Source organism: Kryptolebias marmoratus, linkage group LG13, assembly GCF_001649575.2.
Source record: "Kryptolebias marmoratus isolate JLee-2015 linkage group LG13, ASM164957v2, whole genome shotgun sequence".
In the NCBI taxonomy this organism is placed as follows: domain Eukaryota; kingdom Metazoa; phylum Chordata; class Actinopteri; order Cyprinodontiformes; family Rivulidae; genus Kryptolebias; species Kryptolebias marmoratus.
Genome location: NC_051442.1, coordinates 19,359,012 through 19,384,540, shown reverse-complemented (window position 1 = coordinate 19,384,540; position 25,529 = coordinate 19,359,012). Strand labels below are relative to the sequence as shown.

The following is a 25,529-nucleotide window of genomic DNA, read 5'->3' as shown; positions in this document are numbered from 1 at the left end:
GATTCTAATTTTCTGATATGATGAATTTGAGATTTTCATTTGTTGTCATTTGTAATCATCAAAATTAAACGAAATAAACATTTGAAATATATGAGTTTGTATGTAATGTATGAATATAATATACAAGTTTCACTTTTAAAATGGAATTACTGAAATCAATCTACTTTTTCATGATATTCTAATTTTATGACCAGCACCTGTACAGGCAAGTCTTTAATATTGGTGGTAAAAATTATTACTATCCAGAGTATCTATGTTTCTTTAAAAAAAAAAGAAAGAAATCTCATTGGCAATGATAAACTAAGTGTGTGAACTCCAAGAATGTTATTCTAACAATAACTTCCTAACTATTAAATTAATATTAGGCCAGTCTCTTAATTTGAAGGTTTTAGACAGCATTTTAAAATATTACAGTTGGCTTCAAGAGTTTTAATTAATCTTCTGCACAAAGCACAAGTTTTTGAAATTTCCCATTTTTGACAAAGTAAAAATTACAATGTTCCTTACATCACTAAACAAATATTTTAAAAATGTCTTTTAACCCTGTGCCAAAAATGGCATGATTGAGTTACAGCTCTGAAAATAGACCCAACAGTTGTTGGATTGTATCTTACTGATGGTTTATCAAAAGCCAACAGCGTGTTGACCACAGGCTCTCCATGTGTGCATGTGCAGAGTCAAGGCAGCTTGGTGTAGCTGCCATCAGTGTAAATTCAGTTCAGATAACAACCTGCTTATCATTTCTGAAGACAGCTTATTCCTTATGGCTTCCACTTCAGAGATAACACCATCAATCTAAAACTGAACAAGTTCATGCTGTTCCCACACTTCTTTTCCTACTGCCAACATCGGAAATGTTCCATTTTCTAAGCCTCAAAACCTGATAAGTCTCAGCGGGAGGTTCCACTGTGTAGCTGAACTGGATGCCAATGCAGAGAACCAAACTTTCTGTTGTTTCCAGCACTATTTTCATGCTCTTTAAATTATGAAACTTTTTTATTAAAAACTTAAATGAGTAACCCACAAAACTTCAGAACTCTTGCCTTATGTCACCAGTGGCCATTATAAATAACACATAATCAGTTTTCATTTACCACAGTGTCTTGCCATAAAAATGGAGAGCAGATTGTTGAAATAAATAGTTCAATCAGTTGAGCGTGTAACAGACCGTTTCATTTTACAATGGAGGTTGGATTTAGGAGGTGTGACACCCTTTGACATCTTCACTGGCCAAGCAGTGGTACTACAGCAGTTCATCTCTGCTTGATTAGCGTCAATGGCTGCTCCTGTGAAGCTGTGGATTTAAGGTATTCTAGGTGCTTGAGGCAGATCACCACTGGGATTGTTGGTTGCTTGATTGTGCTGGTTTGTAGAGGCATTTTAACACAGATGGTTGGTTTTATAGTAAAATGTGACCTGTGCTGACAAAATGAGTCCCAATGAGAAATTTTTCAATATTGAGTTATTATTTTCAACTTGTCCATCTCAAAGGCTTCAAAATGAAACGTAGTTTGTTGAAATTTGGTGATTTATCACGTCTGGCAACAACCTAGTTTTGATATGAGAGTGCTGGTTTGCAAACTCGTTTTTTATTGGTCTGGAGTGATCTCATCAGGAATTATAGCTGTATATTTAAAGAGGCCAATTCCCAAGATTCACAATAACGCAAAATATTATACAAAGGGATTTCCCAGAACTACGGCAGCAAGGAGGAGAAAAATGGTCAATTTCAAAGAAAATTGAAATAATTAGAAATAAAAGGTTTTTTGGGGTTTTTTTTTAAAGAAATTATAAGAAAACTGATTTAAAATGTAGATTAGGAAGATTATACACTGGGATTAGTGGGGAAATGGTGTCTTTATGGACTCATTTTTACACAAGTCTCAATTACAGCCAAAATTATAATTTCAAATTTTTTGCACTTCAAGCTGTGCTCAACTCATTTTGCAAAGATCACAAATATTTGAAATCCCACATGTGCACTACGAATGGCTGCTGCACAAGGGAATCAACAACAGTAACAACGGCAGAAAGCAGAGTTCTGTTTGTTTCAACGTGCAGCAACCAAACCTCACTCCAAGCAAAAGGTACGCATATTCCCCATGTTGGATGTAACTGTTTACATACTGAAGAGACTGGAGTCTGAGTGCATGTCAGCCCCAACCAGTGGCCTGGCATTAAAACTACACAAATCAATAGTCACAGAATTAATGTGTAAAATGCTTAACTTTTTCCCAATCAATATCAGAAAATCTCCAACGTTTCCAGGAGATTGGTCACATGTAAACACAGCTTTAGATGCGTTCTGGGTGGTATTTTTGAGTTGACCGTGGCTGCGAAGAGTGAGGAGTTGAAGCCAACCTCCAGCTGTTGTGCCTTTGAGCTGCTAACTGAGGTAGTAGCAGGATGACATGTGAAAAGTGAAGCTGGCTTTGCAGCTCAAAAATGTGATATAGTGATGACATACAGTCTGTGCGACCACCATACTGCAGGTTTAAAAGCCTAAACAACAATAAAACGATTAAGTAACAAGTAGAAGATTGATGATGATGCACAACAATTTTCCATTTAGTTAAAAAAATGGTTAACAATAAAGAGGGTTCTTAATCTAAGTTAATTTGTCATGTTTTGAAAATTATATGAGGGAGGCATCGGTCCGTCACCCAAGTAACGTTTAATGCTGCACGCCAACACACCCGAGTTCAGCTCCATGCCTCTTTTGACAGACTGCTCTTTGCAGCCATTTCACAAAACTGTTTTGGAAAATTGTCTTATGATGCCAGGGGTAACACAGGTGTCTCTCCACAAGATCGGCAGGATTGGTCCTCTCCCCTTGGCAACAACCTACTCACATACAATGGTCATTCATGGTAATGTAAAACCAACTATTTTAATTTAACTTAATCCATGATTTGTTGCTGAACATGATACAATGCCAGTCATCAGTCTATGCCTCCTGGTGACAACACCACTCCAAATGGCTGTGAATGACAGAAGTGCAAAGATCTCCCAGTCATATTGAGCAATTGCCACACTGTCTAATGTGTCTATGAGGCATCCTCTGTGTTTGGTGACTTTCACTCACTGTTTTGACTGACTGTCAAAAGCTCCAGCAACTGCCTGATAACACTATCATTCCATGTGTGATGCAACAACCTTTTACCCTTTCTAAACTGGCAGCTCTTAGCAAATCAAATAATTTACAAAGCTATTGCTGGTATGGCAATTGCGATCAAATTGGGTGCTCTTTTTTTGTCGTTGTTGTGATGTCTATTATTTCAAAGTACTAAACTCTTCTTTTATCCCTTCAGTTGTAACTAGATGCAAGAAACACAATCTTAATTCCTAAACAGAGAGTAATTAGTTCCAACGGTGACCCATTTTTCCCCTCATTTTTAATTCAGCACTCATTTTGTTTTGTATAATGCATTAACTGTGCCCTGTATGCAGGAAAAAAATGTGCACACAGAAGAAACAGAGTTAATCTCATTGTGCATGCAACAGCTTGCAATCATTGCCTTCCGTACAGAGACTATTGCACTCTATCTTCAAGCAGCACCTGCTCCTGAAATGATGTGGTTTAATACACACCAGTTAGAAAAGACTGTTTGTGTGCTAGTGTTTGCTGCTTTGCAAAGCAAATTGTTACAGATCTATTCAACTATTTTTATTTCGATGGAAATGAAATGTCAAACATATGTTTAAGATATAAATGCTTTTGTGTCACAGAAATTCAAAGAGGTTACAAAGATGTGGAGGAGCTTGGCTGTCCCTTGATAAGCACAAAGCTGCTGCCGACTGCAGTTCAGAAGGACTTTGAAATGGAAATCTTAGAGAGCTTGGGGCAGAAGAAGGATGCGAGTGTGAAACTGATGATACCATCTCCTCTGGAAGGTTTTCTCATGCTTAGTGTCAAGCAAATCCTGCTCAGCACTTTCTCCTGCCTGACTTCTCAAATCTGCACACAAGTGCAACACACACACACACACGTTGACCTGCACTGATTGGATGTAGAAAAGCAACAAATAACCACATTGAGAACCACATTTAAAAACTGGATATGGTTGAAAACATCATGGCAGAAGGAGTAAATGGAAAACTCATTTCCAACTCTTCCACATCTTTATCTCCAGAGGATTCAGTCACTGCTTTGTTGGTGTGCATCTTGTCAGTAGTGATTAATCAAGACTAGTCTGCCAGTGATGTACTAAGACATGAAATTACAAGAGATTAGCTCATCTCTATTGTATTCTGAAACTGTCTGAATTATTTACATGCATAGGCAAAGACAAACACACAAAGAGACAAGTGGTTCTCAGGCAAACCACAGCAGAAGAACCAGACCTGGCTCAGTTTCCTCCAGTCTCCCTGCTTGGTTCCCCATGTTGGTCTGCTCCGTGACTCCCACACTTTACACTGAGGCAGAGTAATCCCAGAATCCGTGACTGCGGGGGAGAGGTGTGTGTCAGGTCTCCTTTCAGCACATACAATCTCCACTGGTCAGTCACTTGTGAGGGAAGCCGTGAAAGATGTAAAATTCTTCTTGCTCTTCCCTCGTTCTGCTTCCCGTTTCCTTTCTCCACGTCTTTCCGGGCTTGTATAAGTGTGTGTGTGGGCATGTGTGAGGAGGCAGGCAGGGTGTATTGTTGGCGAGTGACTGTGAGAGTGTGTGAATGTGCGCCTGTCCTCCAGGATAGTGACAGTATGTCACAGTGGCATGCAGCAGTGTTGAGTGCACTTCATTATTGCTGTGATGACTGGAATCAGCTCAGAGGAGGAGTGGCTTTCACACAAACACATGAACACACCACCTCCCACTGCTGCCAGACAGTTTACTCTCACTAGTACCAGCTGAACAGTGGTGGGATGATCCAACCTTCTTACTGTTACAGAGAGGACATAGAGGAAGAGGAGGACAAAGAGAAGAGGAAAACTAGGGCAGCTTGGATTTTTGGCTGACGATGACAGTGCAGCTCATGTCTTCTATTTTTCAAGAGACTAGCAGCGACAGTCTGATATGACTTTACCTTCAGGCAACACAACTGTTATCACCCAGCAGATATCTTCTTCATAAATGGAGAAAAGAGACATTGGTTTTGGTACAGCAAGCAAACCAAAGGTTTCCACTTGGATTTAGTCTCCAGCTGAAGCAGCAGGGATCAATAGCATGAGTGTTTATGTGGGTGCACCTACATGTGGATACAGATGGGGGGGGTTGTGTGATACATTTGGTTAAACTGTGTGAAGTCAGGGAGACTGAAGGCTGTTGTTGTTTCTGTTCTTTTACTTTAACAATGTATGTGTTTGGTAAATAAGTATTTATGACAGATTGATTTACGTGAAGGAACATATTTGGTCCATTTTTAATTATTGCCTATCGCTGACAGGCAGGCAATAAGAAGGGGTGTTCATCTGTTACCACACATTTGACAGATTTAAATGCAACTGTCAGAAAATAACGAATGAATCTACATCTACAACTCAAAAAGGGATATAATGCAGTAAGATTTACAGACGTTTAGATTTGATGTGGTAGTAACAGAGTTATTCATAACACACACTCCAAGAGCTAACACATCGCAAGATTTCATGATATTGTATGAGATTATATCATTCTTTTTTAGGTTTGAACAAAACGGCTTAGATTGTAAAAGCGTTGTCATAAAATTGTATGTATTTTAGGTTGAGCACCTAAGTAGGATTAGCAGTTAAATAACAAAGTTTCCTGCTTTTCTTTTATTTGTGCCATTATTCACCCCTAACAGGCCGTGTATTATTGCATAAAAATACAAACTGCGCATATTTGTTCCTCAGCCTTTTCATTTTCCACAATTGTTGCAGAAACTGTTGTTGCAGTCGTTTTGTTCCTTTCTCTCTCGTTGTCTTGGAAAAGCACATCCTCCAGGGTAAACAAGCATCATTTTAATCCATCTAAGAATGTTCTCCTCACCACAGGATGTCCATCTCTGAAAGCCCAACAGGCCCATTTCAAGATCTGGCAGAATCATTCCTCTTTGTTTTGCATCTCAGAGACTTCCACAGGTCACAAGTTCCTCCAGAGCAGAATTTCAAACCTGATGCTGTAAGTTTGATCCAAAAAAGGCCAGGCAAGCTGCCCGAGTTGATGCCAGAAGCGTACACACAGTGGTAAATTTGGCAACTGAAGCTAACCACTCAGATGTTTTTCACAGAGTAAAAATTCCCCAATTACTGTAGTTATTTTTAGCATCATAAAAAATTATGGTAAGTGGGAACAGCTGTAAAAAAGAGGATATCATAAACCACACTGCTAATTCTTTAGAGTCCAAGAGGGCACAAAAATAGAGAGAAGACATGGCTAATATAGTCTGCATGATGTTTTACGCCTGTCTTTACGTATGCATGTGTGTCTTTTTACTTCCTGACAGAATGTATCTTTGCGACATGGCTGAGCTCTCATGTAGACTGAGGTCTCTCTGTGTACTGAGACACATCTGATTCATTTATCTGACAGATATGAGAAGCTCAAAGAACAAAGCTCTGTCTTTCTGCCTCCCAAACACTGACGTACAAGTTAGACACGGCTCTGCTGCAACAACATGCTACTAGTCTCACCTATCTAGGCTGTATAAAGTAAAACTAACAGAGATTTTGAAGATAATATTTCAGGATTACCTTATTATTGTTTTATTGATATTTAGACTTTTAAAATATTGCATACATCTTCTTTCTTCTGACAGTAAAGTTGCTTATTATAAAGTGTTTTCTGTTAGCACAAGATGAAATGAGTTCACTTACCGCAGTTCAGCTGGTAGTGATGGATGTCCTGTGGTGAGAACATCATTTTTAGGTGGTTTAAAGGCATGTTTATTTAGTGAGGAGGATGAATATGTTATCCAGCATGCAACAGAGCATCCTTTGCAAGTGCTGATGATAAATGCAATATTCTCAGCAGGAGTTCAGCAAAATATTCTAAGGCAATGAATAAGCTTTTTGTGTATCTGTTAACCTAGACATAGAAAACATTAAGCTTGCACATATTATTTAGGAAAATAACTTCATGTAGCAGTGCAGGACACCTGCCAGTTGTGTTGCTTTTAAATCCACTGCTGTTGAAGAGGTTTGTGATCTTTGTTTTTACCAAAACAACCATAACGCCATCATTTCTCATCATAAAATGATCCTAGTGTAAAACAGTCATCAAAGGCAGAGGGATATGCCTTCCTTCAGAGAATGCTAGGTCTGTAATTAATGTAGCCAGTCTAAATAGAAGCTACTATATGACTTTATATGTTTATATATTTATTGCATGATCATACAATAAATAAGAAATATATTTCAGCTGTTTAAAAACATCTAAGAGACCAATAAATCATTAAAGGATTTCTTTGTTCAGCTCACACAAACATCAATAATCAGAGTGAAAGCACTGATTGATTAAAGGTGAATAAAAGCTCCCATCAATGAAGAACACATTCATCCAGTTATGCCCTGCAGTCATCCTCACTGGGCCCCGATTTTTTTAATAGAACAGGAAAGTTTTATTTCTTTTAGTCTCCTCTCCTTCTATGCTCCACAGGGACTCCTCCCTGAGTGAAAGCTTTGCTGAATTATTGATGAAACATTTTAAATAAGTCATCAGCGTGAGGCTTGGGGTTTAACCCGTTGTCTGACAGCACGGTAGACAGTGTAACGAACCAAATGGAATCGAAACAACACCTCATTAGCAAAAATAACAGTTTTGACTCATTAATGGAGCCTGCTGTGAGGGCAGAGTGGGGGGAGTCAGAGGAGCTTTTTAACCCTAAACTGTGTCTGTGTGCTCCAACAGCACAAACACATTTCAGTTTTTTTTTTTAATTTTTATTTTTTTATTTCTTTCCTTTTTTAGAAAAACCTACAGCAATGACAATATAGTGAACATCTCATAAAATATTTAAAAAAATTTTTTTGGGGGGGTTCTATTTTACATACATTATCTAAATAACATAAGAATGCTTTCTTTCTTTTTTCATTTTTTAATCATTGAGGTTACAGTTATCATTTAACTGGAAATAAAAATGACTAATATTTTCAAAAATAAAAATAAAAACAGTTTTATCTTTATTATCACTTAAATTTAATCATAAAAAGATGTCTAATGAATGTAACAATAAACAGAATATACCTCAATGATGCACAGTTGAATATCCCAAAAACTCCTTTATTATATTAAAAATTAAATGAAATAAAATTTCTGAGAGCTGTCTTTACTTTGTTTTTTGAACATTATAAGAAAAATTAATGATAGAAAATGGATTGTGGCTTTTAAAAACAAATAATGGTCATTTGAAGACTTAGGAAGAGTTCCCTACTTTATGACTCAATGTTTTCTGACTGAGTTGTAAAAGCAAACAGTTTAATCACAAAGAAACAGGACAGACTGTGAGAAGTGACTCAAGTACTGCTCGACACGTATCATAACATTTTAGCTGCAGAGCACTTTAGAGCCCAGAAAGCCATGTTCATTTCTTGACAGTGTGTAATTTCACAGACTTGGATGTGTTTAAAGCAAACAACAGTGATGACATCAACAAAGACAGCCTGAAGACCATCCCAATGCCAGAGGCAACATTTGCCATCCCAGAATGCCATGGTAAAAAAAAAGGACTGGATTTTTTTTACTTTTATATGTGTAGATGTTTGTTTTTTTTTCCGAACAGAGATTTCTGCTCTCAAACATCAGTAACAGCAAAAACACCAGGCGACATCATGACTGCAAATGAATGCACACGTTTAACCGCTGCCACTCTTTCGGGTGTCAGATCAGATTTTTCACACTTTGATAAGCTTGTTCTTTGAGACGTGCTCGACATATTCACTCACTGTCTGACTTTATATGTCTGGATGTGCAATGGTGCATTTGGTGTCCCATACCAGGTGCCGAACAGAGCAGTATTTGGCCTGAGGGATATCAGAAGACAAAAAGCATCTATTTTCTCCCCTTTCATAACCATCCTACAACTGTTCCCAAGGTTAATACAGAAAATATCTGAGTGATGCTGAACTGAAACTGAACAAAGGACAAAAATAGACCATAAGAAAAGAGTCACTTTTTATTAAATCCAAAGGCAATGATACAAAATAACTTTCATAGCTACTAGACGTTTCCAGCAAATCTAGGCTATTAAGAAACTGGGTGTTAAATAATTTATCAAAGTGGGAATATTGTCCTTCACTTTGGGTGGGAAAACCAAACCTTGGTTGATTTGGGTCCAATCCAGTGAAAGCTGATCATGGTCTAATTTTGTCTGAAAGAACCCAAAGCCAAACTTGGCTGCAATTTCCTAGTTTCTCCCGAGTCTTTTATCATGTAGAATTCAATTATCTTCGCTTCATCGCAGGAGTTCTTTGAAGAAGAAGAACACCGGAGCATCTATATGCGGAGGCGATCTGCCATCACAAACAAACATATATCTGCCCCACGGAGGAATCTCTGAAAGTAAGCTGTGCTCAACAAGAACTACTGAAAACAAACCCATGCCAATATCAACTGACATATTTACCCAACATACAATATGCCTTTTAGTATTAGCTAATTATGTTGTTGCTCCTTTTTATCCATTAGAGCAGCAGTTCCCCCTTTTTGCACCAAGAGAAAAGCAGTGCCCCCTTATCGTATGTCATTTATGATGGAAATGCAAAAAGTACACTTATTATTCCTTTGATAAATACTCATAAACACTGGGAATGAGACTTAATTTCCTCCTGAAATCAGTGTGTAACAACACACACACAGTCACAAATCTGGTTCATCTGTTTTTTAGCTTCTTGTTTGATATTTTTCTAACTCTGTATTCCAGCTTCCACATAATGTTTGATTCAGGAAGCTGATTCTGCTTGTTCATCTCATTATCACCTTTCGCCTTTTGGCGCTGGGTGATAATATTATTGCCTGTGTTGATGCCTGTGTGTGTGTGTGTGTCCTTGTGTTTGTGTATGTGTATGTCTGTTAGCAATATATCTCACGAACCAGTGGACAAATTTCAGTGAAACTTTCAGAAAGCATTCAATAGATGTACCCCTGTAACTAATTAAGTTTTGGAGTCAACACTATTCAAAAGGGCAACAGCAGCCAACTGGCCTTAGACAAGACAAGAATGGCTGTAACTCAGCTGACAGTCATTCACACACACACACCCCAAGCACTAACAGCTCACACATAACTTTCAAGGTTTGACCAAAACTGCTACAACTCAACAGAAGATGAGCTTAAAACTTAAAAGATGGCGGGCGACAGGCAATCCTTCAAGGAATGCTGGGCCTTTAACTGTAAGCAGGGATTTTCGTCTACAGGGAATGCTACATTTATAAAAAGAAAAAAAAAATCAGATTTTTTACTAAGTGGTTTTGATTATTTAATATTGTTTTACAAGTGACAACAATGTTTGACTGTTACTGTACTGTACATCTGCAAAAAAATGTTGGTTATTACCACCGCCAAGTTTATTGGTACACTGTCACCATCTAGTGGCTGAACATACTTAGTTCAACATCTGTCACACTGTAAAGAACTGAGGTCTCCTACCTGAAAGGCTGCGAGGGCGGGCCTCTGCTAGATCTGAAATTTCTCCAGTAGTAACCGTCTTCCTCATCCTGGAGCCAGAGGCAGCAGCTCCAAGCGTGGGCTTTGTCAAGGCATCGTCACTGCTGGCTCTTTTTAGCTACAAACACATCCACTTTTAGTGCCACAAGATTCAATTTGGTGACATTTCAAATCTAAAAAACTTTCAGTCAAATGTAATGTTATATATCAACATGTTATTAAATGTTTGACTGTGGTGTGTAATCATACCTTGCTGAGTCGCTGGTCTAAGGCCAACGTGTTGGAGGATCTGGAGGTCTTCATTACTGTGGAGGCAGAGGGAGGGGAAGCCAGGGAGGTATGCCTTGCCCGCTCCTGAAGTCCCGACTTGGGCAGCCCCAGCTTAGTGGCACTGGGCTTAAGCATGGCTACACCTTAAAAATATAAAGTGGAATTTGTTAAATAGAGCTTTAAGTGGTTACTTTATATTACAATGAAAGCATTGATGTGCCTGCAGATGGCAAACAGAAGCTCGGGACAGTCATACTGAGAAGCCCTGCTGTCTATAGGCGCTTTTGGACTGCAGGAACATTTTTCACAGTTTATATAATCCTCAGAGAGCCCGCTGAGCTGTTTTGCTTGAAGATACAACATGATACAGAGACATCACGAACTCATAAAATCCAAACAGGATTTTCAATTAAATACAAATCCTACTGAACATCTGAGAACAACAAGGAAAGTGATGCTGTAGTAAACTGGCTTTTTGACTTCAGGAGAGGAAGAACATCTGCATCCATGCACTGCAGCTTTTTATCCTATTCTACTTGCTTAATTTTATAATCTCAATTCAAAATATTAAAACAATAACACCTTTCTAATGTTTTTAAATAACTCAAGTCTCATCCTGGATAAAATAAATAGCTGAATGACTCAAATATAGTAAGCTATAATTTAAAAAAAGTGTTTTAACAATAAATTATTAATGCGCATGTTAAAAAGACTTGACACTATCTCTGCATATCTAGCTGAGGAAATGTGAATGGCTATGGCCTTAATAGTCAAAAGAGCTGCCCAATGACGGGTTTATTTTTTCAACTCAAACAGGATGCGGTGAATGTGCACATTAAAAGCCTGTATTTTATGTCCACAGGGAAAAGCACTCATCTGGACAAAAAGCAGCAAAAGGAAACAGAAGAAGGCCAGAGTGCACTTAACCACAAGTGTCTACTGATAAAGAGCTCTGTAGGGCCCAGGGACCAGGAGGAGTTATTGATCAGGGTTTAGGAAATCTGATCCCCTGTGCCTCAGAGGGACACTGCATTCTTAATGAGGATACCATTTATTTAATGCAAACAGAAGAACAATTTAATTCAAGACAGTCAGGGAGGACAGATGGCTCGTGAAGTCTTATTTTAGAGCCTTGTGCTGCAGCGATGACAGAAGTAGATCTTGGTCAAATGGGATTCTATTGCAGTAAATAAAAATCTGGGCTAAAGGAAACAGGAGTATAGGCACTAATCTATGCACACAATAAAAATAAAAAGAGGATCATTTTCATATTGATAAAATACTGAAGCAGATTTCACATGACTGCATTTTGAAAAGGTTTGAGGTTGATTTGGACTGCACTGATTAAGAATACAGTATGTGGCATTTTTGTGCATGAGAGAGAGCATGTGTTTCCCTTGCAGCCCATCATGACATTTAGGACCTCTCAGGGCGATATCCTGTGACTAACTCCTGCTCAGCCCAGGAGTCCAACATCTCCTCTCAGCTCATTTTACACAGCATGGCTCGGCCCACTGCCTGCCAATCAACCTGTTCTGGTCTCAACGTAGGTGAAAAGAGGAAAGGAGGTGAAACTGAGGATGTTGTTGTTTTCAAAATAACAAATAAAGAGTTACAAAAAAATAAGCCTTAAAATGTCAGCCTTCTAATAACTTTAATTTAACCTTATTTGGCCACTGCAGTGCTGCATTCTGCAAATATGACCTCACCATATTGCACTGCAGAGATAGGATTCTCAGGAGCCAGAATTATGTCCCTTTTTTTTCTCCTGTGACCTAGATGTGAAACTTGAATGTCTTTGAAAGACAGACTGCAGGGCCGTATCCTAATCAAGAACCAGATAAAAAAAATAAAAAAATTTAAACGAGAAAGTGTGAGAACAATTCAGCTTGCAAAGATAGACGATTACTGTTGTACACCCTGCACAATCTGACCAAAACACACATGCAAGATGAAGACATTATGCTTTAAACATGGATTGTAAAAATCTAACTTTAGACAACGTTAGCAAACCAAACATAATTTGTGGTTCTGCAATAAGTTATAGGTAGTAATCTATTTTAATTATATTGCTTCCAAAATTAGGTAGCTAAATGTCAAAGCCAAATATGGCACAAAGCATTAAAAGAGTTTTTGACATTTTCCGACTTTTGCTGCTGGACTGTACTGCTGAGAAGAGATAAGGAGAAGGCACCAGAAGTTAAGAACAACTAACAGCAGTTTGTCAGGGTGGGCCTGAATGAAAATCATAATCGGAACTGTTAAGAGCAGTGCGCTTTAAAACATAAAAAACAGATAAGTAAATAATGCAACAAATCAGATGTAAAAAGGACGATCTATTAAAACCCTACAATCACATTTGATATTCAAGTTTTCTGAGGGATGGATCACCAATTTCACTCAGTTTATGGATGCAGAATGCAACAATTTTGCAAACTTTTGTTTGTTTGGTCAATGATATTTACATTATACACATACCCATGACTATTTAATTGTTAAGAGACAAATAGTATTTTGCATGTGCACATTAATTGCAAAAAACATCCAACTTGGTCAACACAGCTTATCACAACCACAAATCACAGGAAATAAAGTTAAGCATCATAACAACTCTCTAACTTTAAATTCAAGAGCTGGGGCCCTGCTGGGAGGCCAACGCGCACTTCAAACACTGCCTGTATGCCACTGGTGAGTATATGCAGCAGTAAAATGTATACACCCACCACTTGGAGCTCTATATGCTTTAAAAACATCCTGTCGATGTTATTTTTATAGAACACATAACAAGTTTGATTAAAGGAGGAAATTGCAGTCCTGAAAACACTGACTGCAAAACGTGCTGCCTTCCTGTTGTGGGGTTTAATTAGGCAGACCTTTCAAGTATGACTTGATGCTTTTTCCAATAATACTTCTATAGCACTTTTATATTATTTTCACAAAAAGAGATTTTCATATTGAAATGCACAAGTAAAGGGTGACATACTGTATAAGGGTTAAAGACATATATATATATATATATATATATATATATATATATATTATACCTGAGAGATGCATCATCCTCAGATGTCATTCATTGTAGGCCAAGTTGTCAGCTCTTAACCATTCAAGCATCACATTATTGCTGCTAAAATATGGGTTTATGTCAACAAAATATTTCAACAAAATGAATGAGAGCAAACCATGTCTTTATGACAGGACAGCTGGTGCTCTGGACTGAGATGTCAATGTTTGAAATATTTGTTTGTACCAGAAGGCAGTTTGCTCCCCAAAGGGCTGCATTTCTACAGATGGAGTTGGAGATTTAGTCAGGATTGACACCACTCTACAGGCTGACAAATACATGCATTTTCTTACCCATCACATAATACAATCTAGAGTCATTTGACTGGCCCCAAATTTACTCTGCATTAGTGAACAAGAACCCCAAACATGCAACGTCATTAAGAACCATCTTCAGCTTAAAGGACAAGAGGAAGTGATTTAATGACCCGCACAGACACCTGACCTTAACATCACTGTGTCCCTGAGATCAGATGAAGAGACAGAAGGATTCAAGCGAAAACATCCTTAAAAGTTCTTCAAGATGTTTGGAACAACTAATCTGCCACGTTCCTTAAAATTGTGCAAGCATACTGAAAAGAATCCAGGTTGTTCTGAAAACAAAAAGCGTTCAAACAAAATATCGACTTGATTTAGATTTCTCTTCTGTATTTCACATTGCATAGTTAATCAAAAAACGCTAAAAAAAAGTATTTATGAAAGTGCTATTTTGCAGCACTATTCCACACCTACCTAAAACTTTTGCACAGCAGTAGGTTAGCAGCATCATTTAAGCAGCTTAATAAAACCTATCATTAAAAGTAATTATAACATACATCTAAACAGAGCACCCTTTGGTAAGCCACTGCTGTAAAACTTTCAGTAAGTAAAGTTGTGCAAAGTTTGACCCAGCCCTCATTTCCTTTATGGAAAACAAGCGTAGTGTAGAAGTTAAGAAAAATGTAAGAAACCAACCAGAAATACCTGTCTGTTCTCTGTTTCTACAATAAAAAAAGAAAAGTGACAGACTTCAGTTGCATCTTTGACTCATAATTTAATAGTGCTGAATCCTAAATAAATGTTACTGTATGTATAACAAAAGATGTAAATCAGTTACTCAAAGTATGTCACCACATGCCAAAGTCATGAAACGCTTAACACGGAAAGATGATTTCTTGAGAAGATCAGAAAGAGTGTTGCAGTTCACTCACGTTTGTGGGACTCTGTATCCTGTTTGAGTGCTCTGAAGCACAACTGCTGAAATTATTTGTTGCTGCTCTGAAGACGAGGTAAAAATGTAGAGACAGGAGAAACGACTGTCTGCCTCCACTCAGCAGTCAGAATGAGGAAGAACTGCAGGCAGGCAGACTTCTGTGTGTGTGTGTGTTGTTGTTGTTGCCTCACACTCTCTTTCGTACAAAAGAGGAAGAGTGATAAACTCTCTGCCATAGGCATGTTTTCTTCCTGACCTCTCACAGCGTTTCCAGTTTGCCTCACATGTAATCAGAAAACAAAGAAGGGACAAAGACCCAGGAGGAGGAACGGCATCATGTGAAACAACAAACATCACCTAAATAAGAATGAGGGATTTTATTAAAAGCAATCACAAAGCTTTAATCATTGTTTTCTCCTGAGCCAAACAATGAGTAAACATCTGATCTAACTTGGAGTCATGTGAGTAGTTTATAAGAAAGACAAAGTTTCTAATGAATTTCTAAATCCGAATGTGCTGTGTCAATAAAATTTGTTTTTACTTCCTGTGCTCATATTTTAGTCTTTACATTTCGGGAAATCATACAGATACAAATTATGACTATCATAATTTCCTTATTACCAAATTAACTCAGGGTCTGTGGGCAGCAACAGTGGCTACAAACACTGACAAAGCCCATCTGTGTCTCCGAAACACTCTGTAATATGAGGGTGGATCATTTGTGGACTGGTTGGCAGTCAGACTTTATGTTCTCTCATACTGGTCTCATTTTGATCCCACAACATGCCAAGGATGTAGAGCATGTGGGTTGAGAGAGTACTGCACTCTGGGCTGGAGTTAAACAGGGTTCAGTGTGTGGCAAGTGGTTAACAGAGGAACTTGATCTGACCGCACCCCTACAAAAGGCAAACAACTGCCTTTTTTAAAATCGTGCTGCAAAGACTTCAGTACAGATTGGGTTGTTTTTTTTTTCGGCATCACATACAGTTTCACACCCTGCTGCCAATAAAGATTTTTCTGCGTGATTTAACATACACCCATTTGCTTGAAACCTCTCTGACTGTGATGAATGAGGACACCACCACACAGACTGCAGCCTCCTTAAACACATCTTTCCCGGGAGTGTAAACTTAAGTCACATAGGCCACAAACCACTGGTTTCGTCAAGAATGTTTAAAGGAAGTCTGCTAAAATCATACATGTATGCATTTCTGATTCAAAAGCCATTTCTTGCAAACCCTGTTTTAATGAGACCAACACACAGAGGCAGCATTCTGGATCATACTTTGTACGCAGACGAGAGCACAGACTTAGAAAATGTCAGATGCTGAGCTACTTGTGAGGTTTAAAGGTCCAGCGACTGTGTGCGTGTATCTTTATGTCCTAATGTGTCGCACTTTTATTGTTCCACCACAAAGGACATTCAATACTTCATCTGTGATGAACTCACTTGTTGAAATGCTGAATGTCAGAATAACAAATGGAGAACAATAAAAAAACAAGAAAAAAAAGGGAAACCAGAAATATATGTAATATTTCAATCTAATATTATTGTAAGAATCCTTGCCTAGGAGAAAATAAAATGATTTTGGCATATTTGCAGACATTTTTTTGTGTTATTTCTAAAAACATTTCATGACAGGAAGTGTGCTGTTGTATAGCTAAACCAGGAGAGTACAGCCCCTTCAGTAGGAAGTGTGTTAGTTAACATTTAAATGTGTTCATGTTGCCTAAACAAAATCACAAACCAGTGTGTCACATATGTGAGTGGGTCTTGAAGGAAACAAAAGAATAAAGAAGCATTTTAGTCACTCCATTTTACAATGAACCACAGGAAGAACCCAGTAACTAGCTGTATGTATAATATCCTGCACAACTGAACCCATACAAAAGGCCAACGTATGAATTAACAATAACCTATCACAGTGTCAACACTTATTCAGGCAGTGATCATGACCTGTGTCAGAAATTAAAAAGGGTCCACTTAAAAAGAAGTAAAAAGCCTGCATTAGAGAACAGGAAGTAGCAGAACACTGATGTCCTCAGGCAATAATAAATTATGATAGGAAATAAAGCCATGTGGCCAAACACTGACATGGCTCTGAGGACATTCCTGTCATTGTGTGATACAAGACAACAACAGGCATGATGAAACTCAAACAGTAAGTGACGTCTGCCTCTCACTCACTCACTTCCCTTTCCTTCTCTCTGTGAACAGGAAGGCGCACTGAGTCAGGTTCTCCGCAAAGAGACACAACAAATAAAAAAATAATATATGCAATAACGGTGATTCAACTGGCGTGTGAGTCTAAAAATAAAAGTTTTTCCATGACTACTCAAAAGTTAAAAAGAACTCTAGAACAACTTAGCCTTCTTTAAAACGATTCAACATCCATGAATTATAAATTCAGTCTCAAAATGGATGTTTAAGTACATAAGACATGAGAAGAATAGAAACTGTTAGATGTTTTCAGCTATATAAGTTTTATTAAAGTAAATGTCCTTGTAGCACCTCAAACTGAACAGCTTATAAAATACAAGTCCTGTTAAAATACATCAGTAAGTGGAATAACCAAGAATAAAACCACATAACAGTATTAAATATTACAATTCGGTTTTTCTTGTTATCAATGTGCCAAAGTTTCTGTTTAGAAACTAAAACATAACAGCTGTAAAATACTGCTGCAGAACAGTGTGATTTTTATGGTGAAAGTGTGGTTTTTAAATAAAAATAAATTAGATTATGTAATACATGTTTTGATGTTTTTGAATACCAGTATACTGTGAAAATTCTGCTCAAATTTATCATAATACCAGGTATTTTCCTTTTATCAAGATAGCTGAAAAAAGCTTCTCAAAATAAAACCAGAGATTATAAGTTCTCCGCCAGCTAGTATCACATTACCACAACAGCAGCTGGGCAAATGACCATCTGTACGTCAGCCATAACAAGGTCAGACAGTGAAACCATATGTCGGATACTGTGGGTGGACTCTATAACCACTGCAAGCTCTAAAGGTGTGCTGCAGGTCAGGCACCAAGATGTTGGGAGCGTTTCCATTAAGAGCTAAAGGTTTCAAAATGGGCCTTGAGTTGAGCGGATTTGAACTGATGTACTACAAATACTTGGACTGAGGTTCAAGAAATTTAAAAAGGTAAATCTGACGTCTCACAGGGACACTTCAGCCTTATTGAAACGTTATGAGAAATTGTCTGTCGCAGATCGCTTTTTGAATGGCCTCAGTTAGGAAAAATAGAGTTTACATTCAACAGGATTTACAAGTACACAGCCAGTCCAAATGCAGCCGAGAATAAAATGCCTGCTGAAATCATAAAACAGCTCCAATGTTCAAAATTTCAAAACAGCTCATTCAAATGATATTTCAAAGACCATTGTATCTCTGTCAATAGGTCATTTACATAGATTTCTATGGTAATTTGGAAGCACAAATAGTGGCAGAACCAGCAAGGTGTAACACTTCCAGTGCAGCTCAGGTCAATTTCTGGTAGAAAAATCAACCAAAGTAACTGTGTAATGTGAAAATAATGGTAGTGTAAAAGTTTAAATATTTGTGTTTGTGTGAACCGTTGTGAAATTTTGGCAACTGGAGCCGTTTTAAGACAAAAAAAAAAAAATTGCTTCGGAAGTCGGTCCACTCAGACCATATTGACGAGCAAATAATAACTAATCTTAAAGCAACACTGATCTTCAGACTTTCACAGCAGTTTATGCAAAAGGTATTATTTAAATATTTACATCTTTATCAGTTTTGCATTGTAGTTATTCTAGTAAAGTGACACTGGTGGCACCAAAAGTGAAAACATCTGGGTGTTTCTGTTATTTGTGCTTGAAAATAACCATAGGATTCTATGTAAATAACAGAGTAATGCAAACATGATGGAACTGTAAAAGGTCTATAAAATAACTTTTGCATGAACTGCTATTGCATTTTGGAATTTAGAGATGTTTTAAGCCCGCAAAAATCCACTTTGGTCTTGGCCGCATGCAGACTAGCTGTTAGCTCATCAGTCCTGTTAGACTTAAACAGGAACCCAATTTCAGAATCTTTAAAATAATCCTACAAAACATGTCATGTTTCTGCTGTGCGGTGCTGAAGGGATTTTGGCTTGAGCAGCTGCTAATTAACCTCCTGACAGAAGCTCCTGCCCTGAGGGAACTTTGTGGACATGAAGGTGTGAAATTTTAAACAATGCTAATGGAGGTGTTATCTGTCAAATTAGCACATGCATCCCAGAAGTAGTTTACTCAGATCATCACCGTGTCTCTGCTCAGCTGTCTTTTTTTTTTCCACGAGGCCCCTTTAGTTTAGCTTTGAAGCATCTATAAAACACCTGGACATAGTAAAGAGGTGTGTGGAAAGCCACGGTCTCAGCTGAAGTGTAACAGGAAGTGTGTGGGATTAGTTTGTGTCCCATGCTGCGAGGCGGTCTCTGTTCTCCCTCTGTGTTCCTCCATTAGCCTCGAGGGATGTGAAAGTAGCATGAAACAGGATGCGAGCTGCAGTATTAAGGAAGCTAGTTTCCAACAGAAAATAATACAGCAAATGTACAATTTTCTGTAGTCAGCAGCAACTTGTTGGTATAGTATCAAATGATACCACGCATACCAAAACCAGTGCAGTTTTTCAAATATTTACATACTGACTAGGAAGAGCAATAGAAAATATACTTCTCAGTTTATTAGTAGATGAGAATTGTTGCCTAAATCAGCATTTTTTAGTTTAAAAAGGAAAGAAAGCAAAACTTGTGAGGAAAATGCTGAGCAGACAATTTCCTTCAAGCTGAACACAGATCAATATTTTCTTGGGTTAGATTTTAAGCCTGTGCAGGATGGGTTCTTCAACTTTCAACCCAAGAACTTCCCTTTGGACCAGTATTGGCTCATGTTTAAAAGAGGAAGTGGAGGTTTTTAATATCTTTTATTATCTGTATTTATAAATACTCTGTATACAAGATTACAAGTGAAAGAATTCAGGCTTCAAAACACCAATCATCCAGATAATCACAAACGTAAAAGGCATCATTTTTTTTTGTAAATCCCCTTTTAGTGTTACATATGAAGTCATCAGTCCTCAAATATGATAGTTACATAATTTTTAAAAATCTATTAATTTTTCATGCCAGAGTTTTACACTCAAATCATCTTATGTTTTGAAATGTTGGCGCTATAGCAGTTTGGTCAAAATAACATTTTGAAAATAACATTATGCACAATCTCATGAAATACTGTGAAGTGCCACATTAGGAATATGAGATGTTAATGACTCTCAGCTACTACCACATCAGATTGTAGCTCAATGTCTGTAAAATCAACTGAGCTATAGAAATTTTTATGTTTTCCCTAGTTAGTAGCTGTGGTGACCATCCTGAATGGGGCAGAGTCCAAAAGTTAATCAGTTGTGAATGTACATCCAATAATTACTTTCAGCAAGTTGCATTTAAATTCATCCAGCAGTTCATGAGATATTTCAGTAACAGACACACAAACACATGCACTCGGAGCAAAAACATCATTGTCCTCTTTGGCCTTTTAGCAGCAGGTGATAATATGTTCGGCCCCAGCAAAACAAGGACCAACTTAGAGTCACAGTCATTTATTATTTTTCAAAAAATGAAAATAAAATCCCAACTGCTAACTATCAATTAAAGATACAATAACCAGAAGCAAAGAAATACACCTTCACGCATATTGTCTTTACTCCATTCCCCGTTTCATCTTTCTCAGAGCTCCAGGCTCCCTCGAGGGCTAAACTTCCTGCTCTGTCCGTGTCAAAGTTCTTGTCTGATAAACAATCGGTCGGAGCCACGTTGCAGAAACTTCAGCAGCTTTCAGTCTGCCAAGCTGGCTCCCTGTGCCGAGTGGGTGGATTCCATAGAAACACAAGCGCAGCATCCACAAGGCCAGTGAGAGAATCAAAACACAGGCACAAAACAGAGTTGAGTGATTTTCCACACTGGAATATCATAGTGTCAGAACCACGGGCTGCGTTTGCTGTCCGACCCAAACAGTGCTCTCCTTTCTGCGCGTCTTTAGCAGGCAGCAAAAAAGAACCAAGGCATGAAAAGTATTCGACATGTACTGTAGCCGTGTTTGACTTGTGTGGAGAGAATGGACGTCAGTAGATCAGACGTGTTCATAATGTTAAGTAAATATTTTAATGACACTTTCCCTCCCATGTGTACGACACGCCTACAAACTTGCTCGTCCTGTTTAAATTGTTTGTCATAAGTCGTCCTAAATCAATCATTTCTTGACTTGTACAGTCCACTTTTTAAAGAGGTGCCCTTTATCCTTATATGTGGCCCGGATGACCCATTTATAAAAACAGTAACATTCCTCAGAGTCAGTGAGTTGTGGCAGTGAGTGAGATGCTTGTCAAGTATGCGGTTGGTTTCCTGGACGTTTCTGAGCTGCAAAAAAAACATCCAGAAGACACTTAAAGCGCTTCTGTATGATCAAACACCTCTCAGACAGAAACACTGAGTGCTGGTGAAAGGCATTTTATCCACAAAGCTTATGATAGATATTTCTGGAAAAGAAGAAGAAAAAAAAAACTATCCTTGGAAATATCTGTGGAGGCTGGGAACCATCTGTGCCTTTTGTACGTCAACAGTGCATAATGTAAAACAGCAGAAACTTGCAGTCACGCGTTTCGACAGAAACAGAAATTTCTCATTATTAAACTAAATGAGTGCTATTCTACTAATCAATGTTGCTCTGATCGGTCACTCTCCTCTCAGTCAAACCTCCTTCACTTCGATAAGGGACATACCAGTCCAACAGACCAGACATTACCCTGTGAAGACACATAACTACTCTGTCTCTGAGTGTGTCTGTGGGAGTTTGAAACGGAAAAGCTGTGAAATGCGTTTCAGTCCTTATTACCATTTCCCTAACATCTTTAAGATATAGAATGAGAGAGTGTTTCTTCATAAAAAACAACAGATGATGATCCTCGGAGAAAATGTTTAATAACTTAACTTAAAATGCCCTCTGAGCACATAGCTTTTATTAAAGCTGAATCTATTTAAGCTGCTGTGCATTAAAAGTCACCCAGCATTTCCTATTTTCCATGCATTGACTGCATAATTGTCTTGTGTTTTTATTTTTGGTGTATTGAGATATGCGACTGTAAGAAACAGTCGTCTCAACATCACATCTTTAAAGATCTTCAGCACTGCCAGGCTGCCACAGAAATATTGGTCATGTCAAAAATCAAGAATGTAGACCTCACAGACACCACAAAAAAGGTTACATAGCAGTGACCCAACAATAACGATACACAATCACATGCTACAATGTGTAAACACTGTCTGCACCATATTGTGTCTGCACCACTGCTTGCTTCTTACTCATCTTCTCTTAGGTTTGTATCAGGTAGGGGTGACGGTTATAAGCTATTTTTTGACGCATCGCGATGCAGACATGCTTAATTCTGAATTAATTTTTTTTAAATGTCAGAAATCAACTATTATTTAATGTCAGTAACATCATGTGGATGAGTGCAAAGGCAGAGCTCAGAAGTGAGGCGCCCAGACTGTTTACGGCGTGCACACAACGTGGCTGACTGAAACATGCAAACAGCTCTTTCTGCATTGAGAACCAGTGTTCAGAAGTACTTCTATGTAGTTAAAAGGAAATTTCCATTTCCACCAGGAGGAAAAAGAAGAAAAAACAGCAGGTGGTAGCTGCTAACAGAAGAGTATCAAACAACCAATGGCAACATTTCCACTTGGCTCTGAAAAAACAAAAGCAAATCACAAAGTCCACTCCAGCTTTTATTGTTTCAGTGAAAATTGTTTTCTATCACAGTGTTAGAGTAAAATACTTAGTTTCTTTTAGGTCTGAGAGACTATGTTGAAGATTTGTTTTATAATCACATTGCAGCCCTTTGAATTGTAACCAAATTGAAATGTCAGGTTCCTAAAGATTCCCACCACTAGCACGAGTGACGCATTTTCTTACGTACCGCATAAATACAACGTTGTGCATCCTGGCTGTGTTATATGTGGCATTGTAAGCGTGCTGGAATAAATTCATGTGCAAGTTGCTCTTGTCAGTTTGGTCTGGACTTGAAGACGAGGAGAACAAAGGACAAAACTGGCAGGCTGAGATCTGCCAGAGTAGAGCAACAGAGAAAACAAAGAAGAAGAAGGAAACCCAGAAGATGGTGGCTGACACCATGCTGACAGAATACTGCAGTTTGGACCTTACCACGGGCTCATGGAAGATTTGTGACAAGAAAACGCTGGTTAACACCACAGATATGTCAAATATGACATTTAGGTCAATGATGTCATCTGGCCAAGCTTGGCAGTTTAATTTTAACACTGTTGCAGCTTTAATCAGCCAGCAGTAAAGATTTAGTGCCTCATGGTGCAGCTTTCTGTTGTATAGCTAGTCGAACAAAAACCTAAAAAGTAAAGCAGGTCATCACAACCTTACTAAACGCTACAACTAAAGCATTGTCCTAAAACCTGGGTTTGAGATTTCACCCTGTCTTTCTTGTTCCATTCGACACATTTGTCACCCAGAGCCAACAGGGACGAGGTCACAGATGTTGTTTGTGGTAATAGGGGCCTACAACAAAATTTTAGACCCATTATGTATTGCTTTGTCCTACCTGACGGGCCTGCATTAGAATAAGCAAAACCCCAACAGCCCATCTCAGCAGCATAATGCAGCAGTATTACCACTGCGATGTTTCAATTCATCATGCTGTGCAGCACACTTATGAGTCAGGCTACAGCCCTGAATTTTCTGGGACACGTCTCTGTTCAGAAGCCACAGACAGGTCTCACTGTTTCCCTCAGAACTACCAGTCAGAGTGGCATGTTATATTTAAAGTGTACTCAGCCATTCAAGCCTTAAAAACCAAAGACAACAAGAGTTCAAACACAATAAAACTAAAAGAATTACTTAGACCACTAACCAACAATTTGGACTCAAGTTCAGCCGTGCCACAGGTCTGGACAAGAAGATGTCACAGTAACCCCTCCACCCATCCCGCCACAGATGCTTGCCTTGAACAGCTGATGATAAAAGGTGAAGCTCCTCTGCTCCTCCTCAATGTCTCCGCTTCTCTGTTACCTTCAAATCATGGATCATCTTCCAGTAATGTTCTCCTCACTCCGTTACTGTGCTCGGGTTGAAACAGAAAAAGCTGAAGACTTGACTGCAGGTTCCAAACGAGTGGAAAATTTTACTCCAACATTAGAAAAACAAAGACAAATGGAGTTTTCTAAAAACACATCAGTTTAGCTCATTTCAATGGTAATCTAATCGGCCATTTGAGTCATATTGGGTTCCTTTTAAACGCATTTCTTTCCAGTTCAATGGAAGCATGAGGTTTAGACAGCCTGCTTACCAGAGTCTGAAATTGCTCATTAAATTAGGTCAGGAAGCCATTACTATGGGGTGCATGTTTTCCACTAAAAAATAATTTTGTATTTTTGAACATCCCTCAGCGTAGCATGTTCCTTTTTACCATTCTGACTACAGCTGGACAGGGTCACTCCAGATGTGATTACCTCGCCCCCACCCTGACCCGATAACCATGAGAGGGTGAGAGAGTTCATCCTCCTCTCACCAGCCTACAGCAGCGCCACCAACACAAGTTATTTCCAGGACACCAGCAGGGGTAGCAGATATTTCTGAGAGTCTGACATGAGATGGGACCTCAAATTCCCCGTGGAGCATCACATATTCTCACACTCACACGCTTGCATTCTTCTCATTGAGCAGAGCAGTCAAGGAGACCATAAGATACTGTTTTCTGTCTGACAAGAAACGCCATTCCACCGCCGCGCAACTGGACATGTGTGCTCTCCACATAACACAGGCTATAAATAGCACACCAATGACAGGAACTGCTTGGATAATGAGGCGATGGAGGAGAAAGCTGGAGGACATCGTGAGTAACTCCATCAATACAAAACTGTACCATAAATTTTTTAAGATGGCAAATATTACCTATTGTTGAATATCTTTACATTAACATGTCAGCATTATATGTTACAGCACATACTAAGCACTGGAAAACCAAATACTCTTCCAACAATAAATAATTAAAAATTAACACTTCGTTTCAGTCCATTTTGCCATCTGAATATATATATAATTATACTGATATGCCTGGCAAATTTTACATGTTTTTATCAGAACGACTTGTTCTGAACACAGCCTGGAGACCAAAGACTGATTTCCAGCCATTTACATTTTACTTGGATGGTTAACCACGAGAAAAACAGAGGCTGTAATTGACTGCAAACAAAATCCATGTTGAAAACAAAAATCATATAAAAGCAGAAAAGCACTCGTGTCTGAAATCTCTTTTCCTCTGGCATAATCAAAGGTAACAGGGGAGAGTGGAAGCTGTTATTTGTTGCTCATTTAAGCTTTTCCTCAGGGAACCCTGA

The 25,529-nt window shown here is 38.4% G+C and overlaps 1 protein-coding gene across 4 annotated transcripts in view; it reads right to left on the bottom strand.

Annotated features, from left to right (window-relative positions):
* The window catches only part of specc1 (sperm antigen with calponin homology and coiled-coil domains 1), an 86,059-nt gene that overhangs the window by 59,022 nt on the left and 1,508 nt on the right, over positions 1 to 25,529 (bottom strand). For 2 of the 4 annotated variants that reach the window (XM_025005164.2, XM_025005163.2), the window contains exons 2-3: positions 10,814 to 10,977; positions 10,547 to 10,682 (exon numbers count right to left, since the gene is read on the bottom strand). In XM_025005164.2, the coding sequence (XP_024860932.1) occupies positions 10,547 to 10,682; positions 10,814 to 10,969 (292 nt within the window). In that variant the 5' untranslated portion in view covers positions 10,970 to 10,977. Of the gene's footprint in view, positions 1 to 4,344; positions 4,715 to 10,546; positions 10,683 to 10,813; positions 10,978 to 15,087; positions 15,242 to 25,529 lie in introns of those variants that run through there. The other 2 variants (XM_017412684.3, XM_017412685.3) reach the window with 2 other exon arrangements.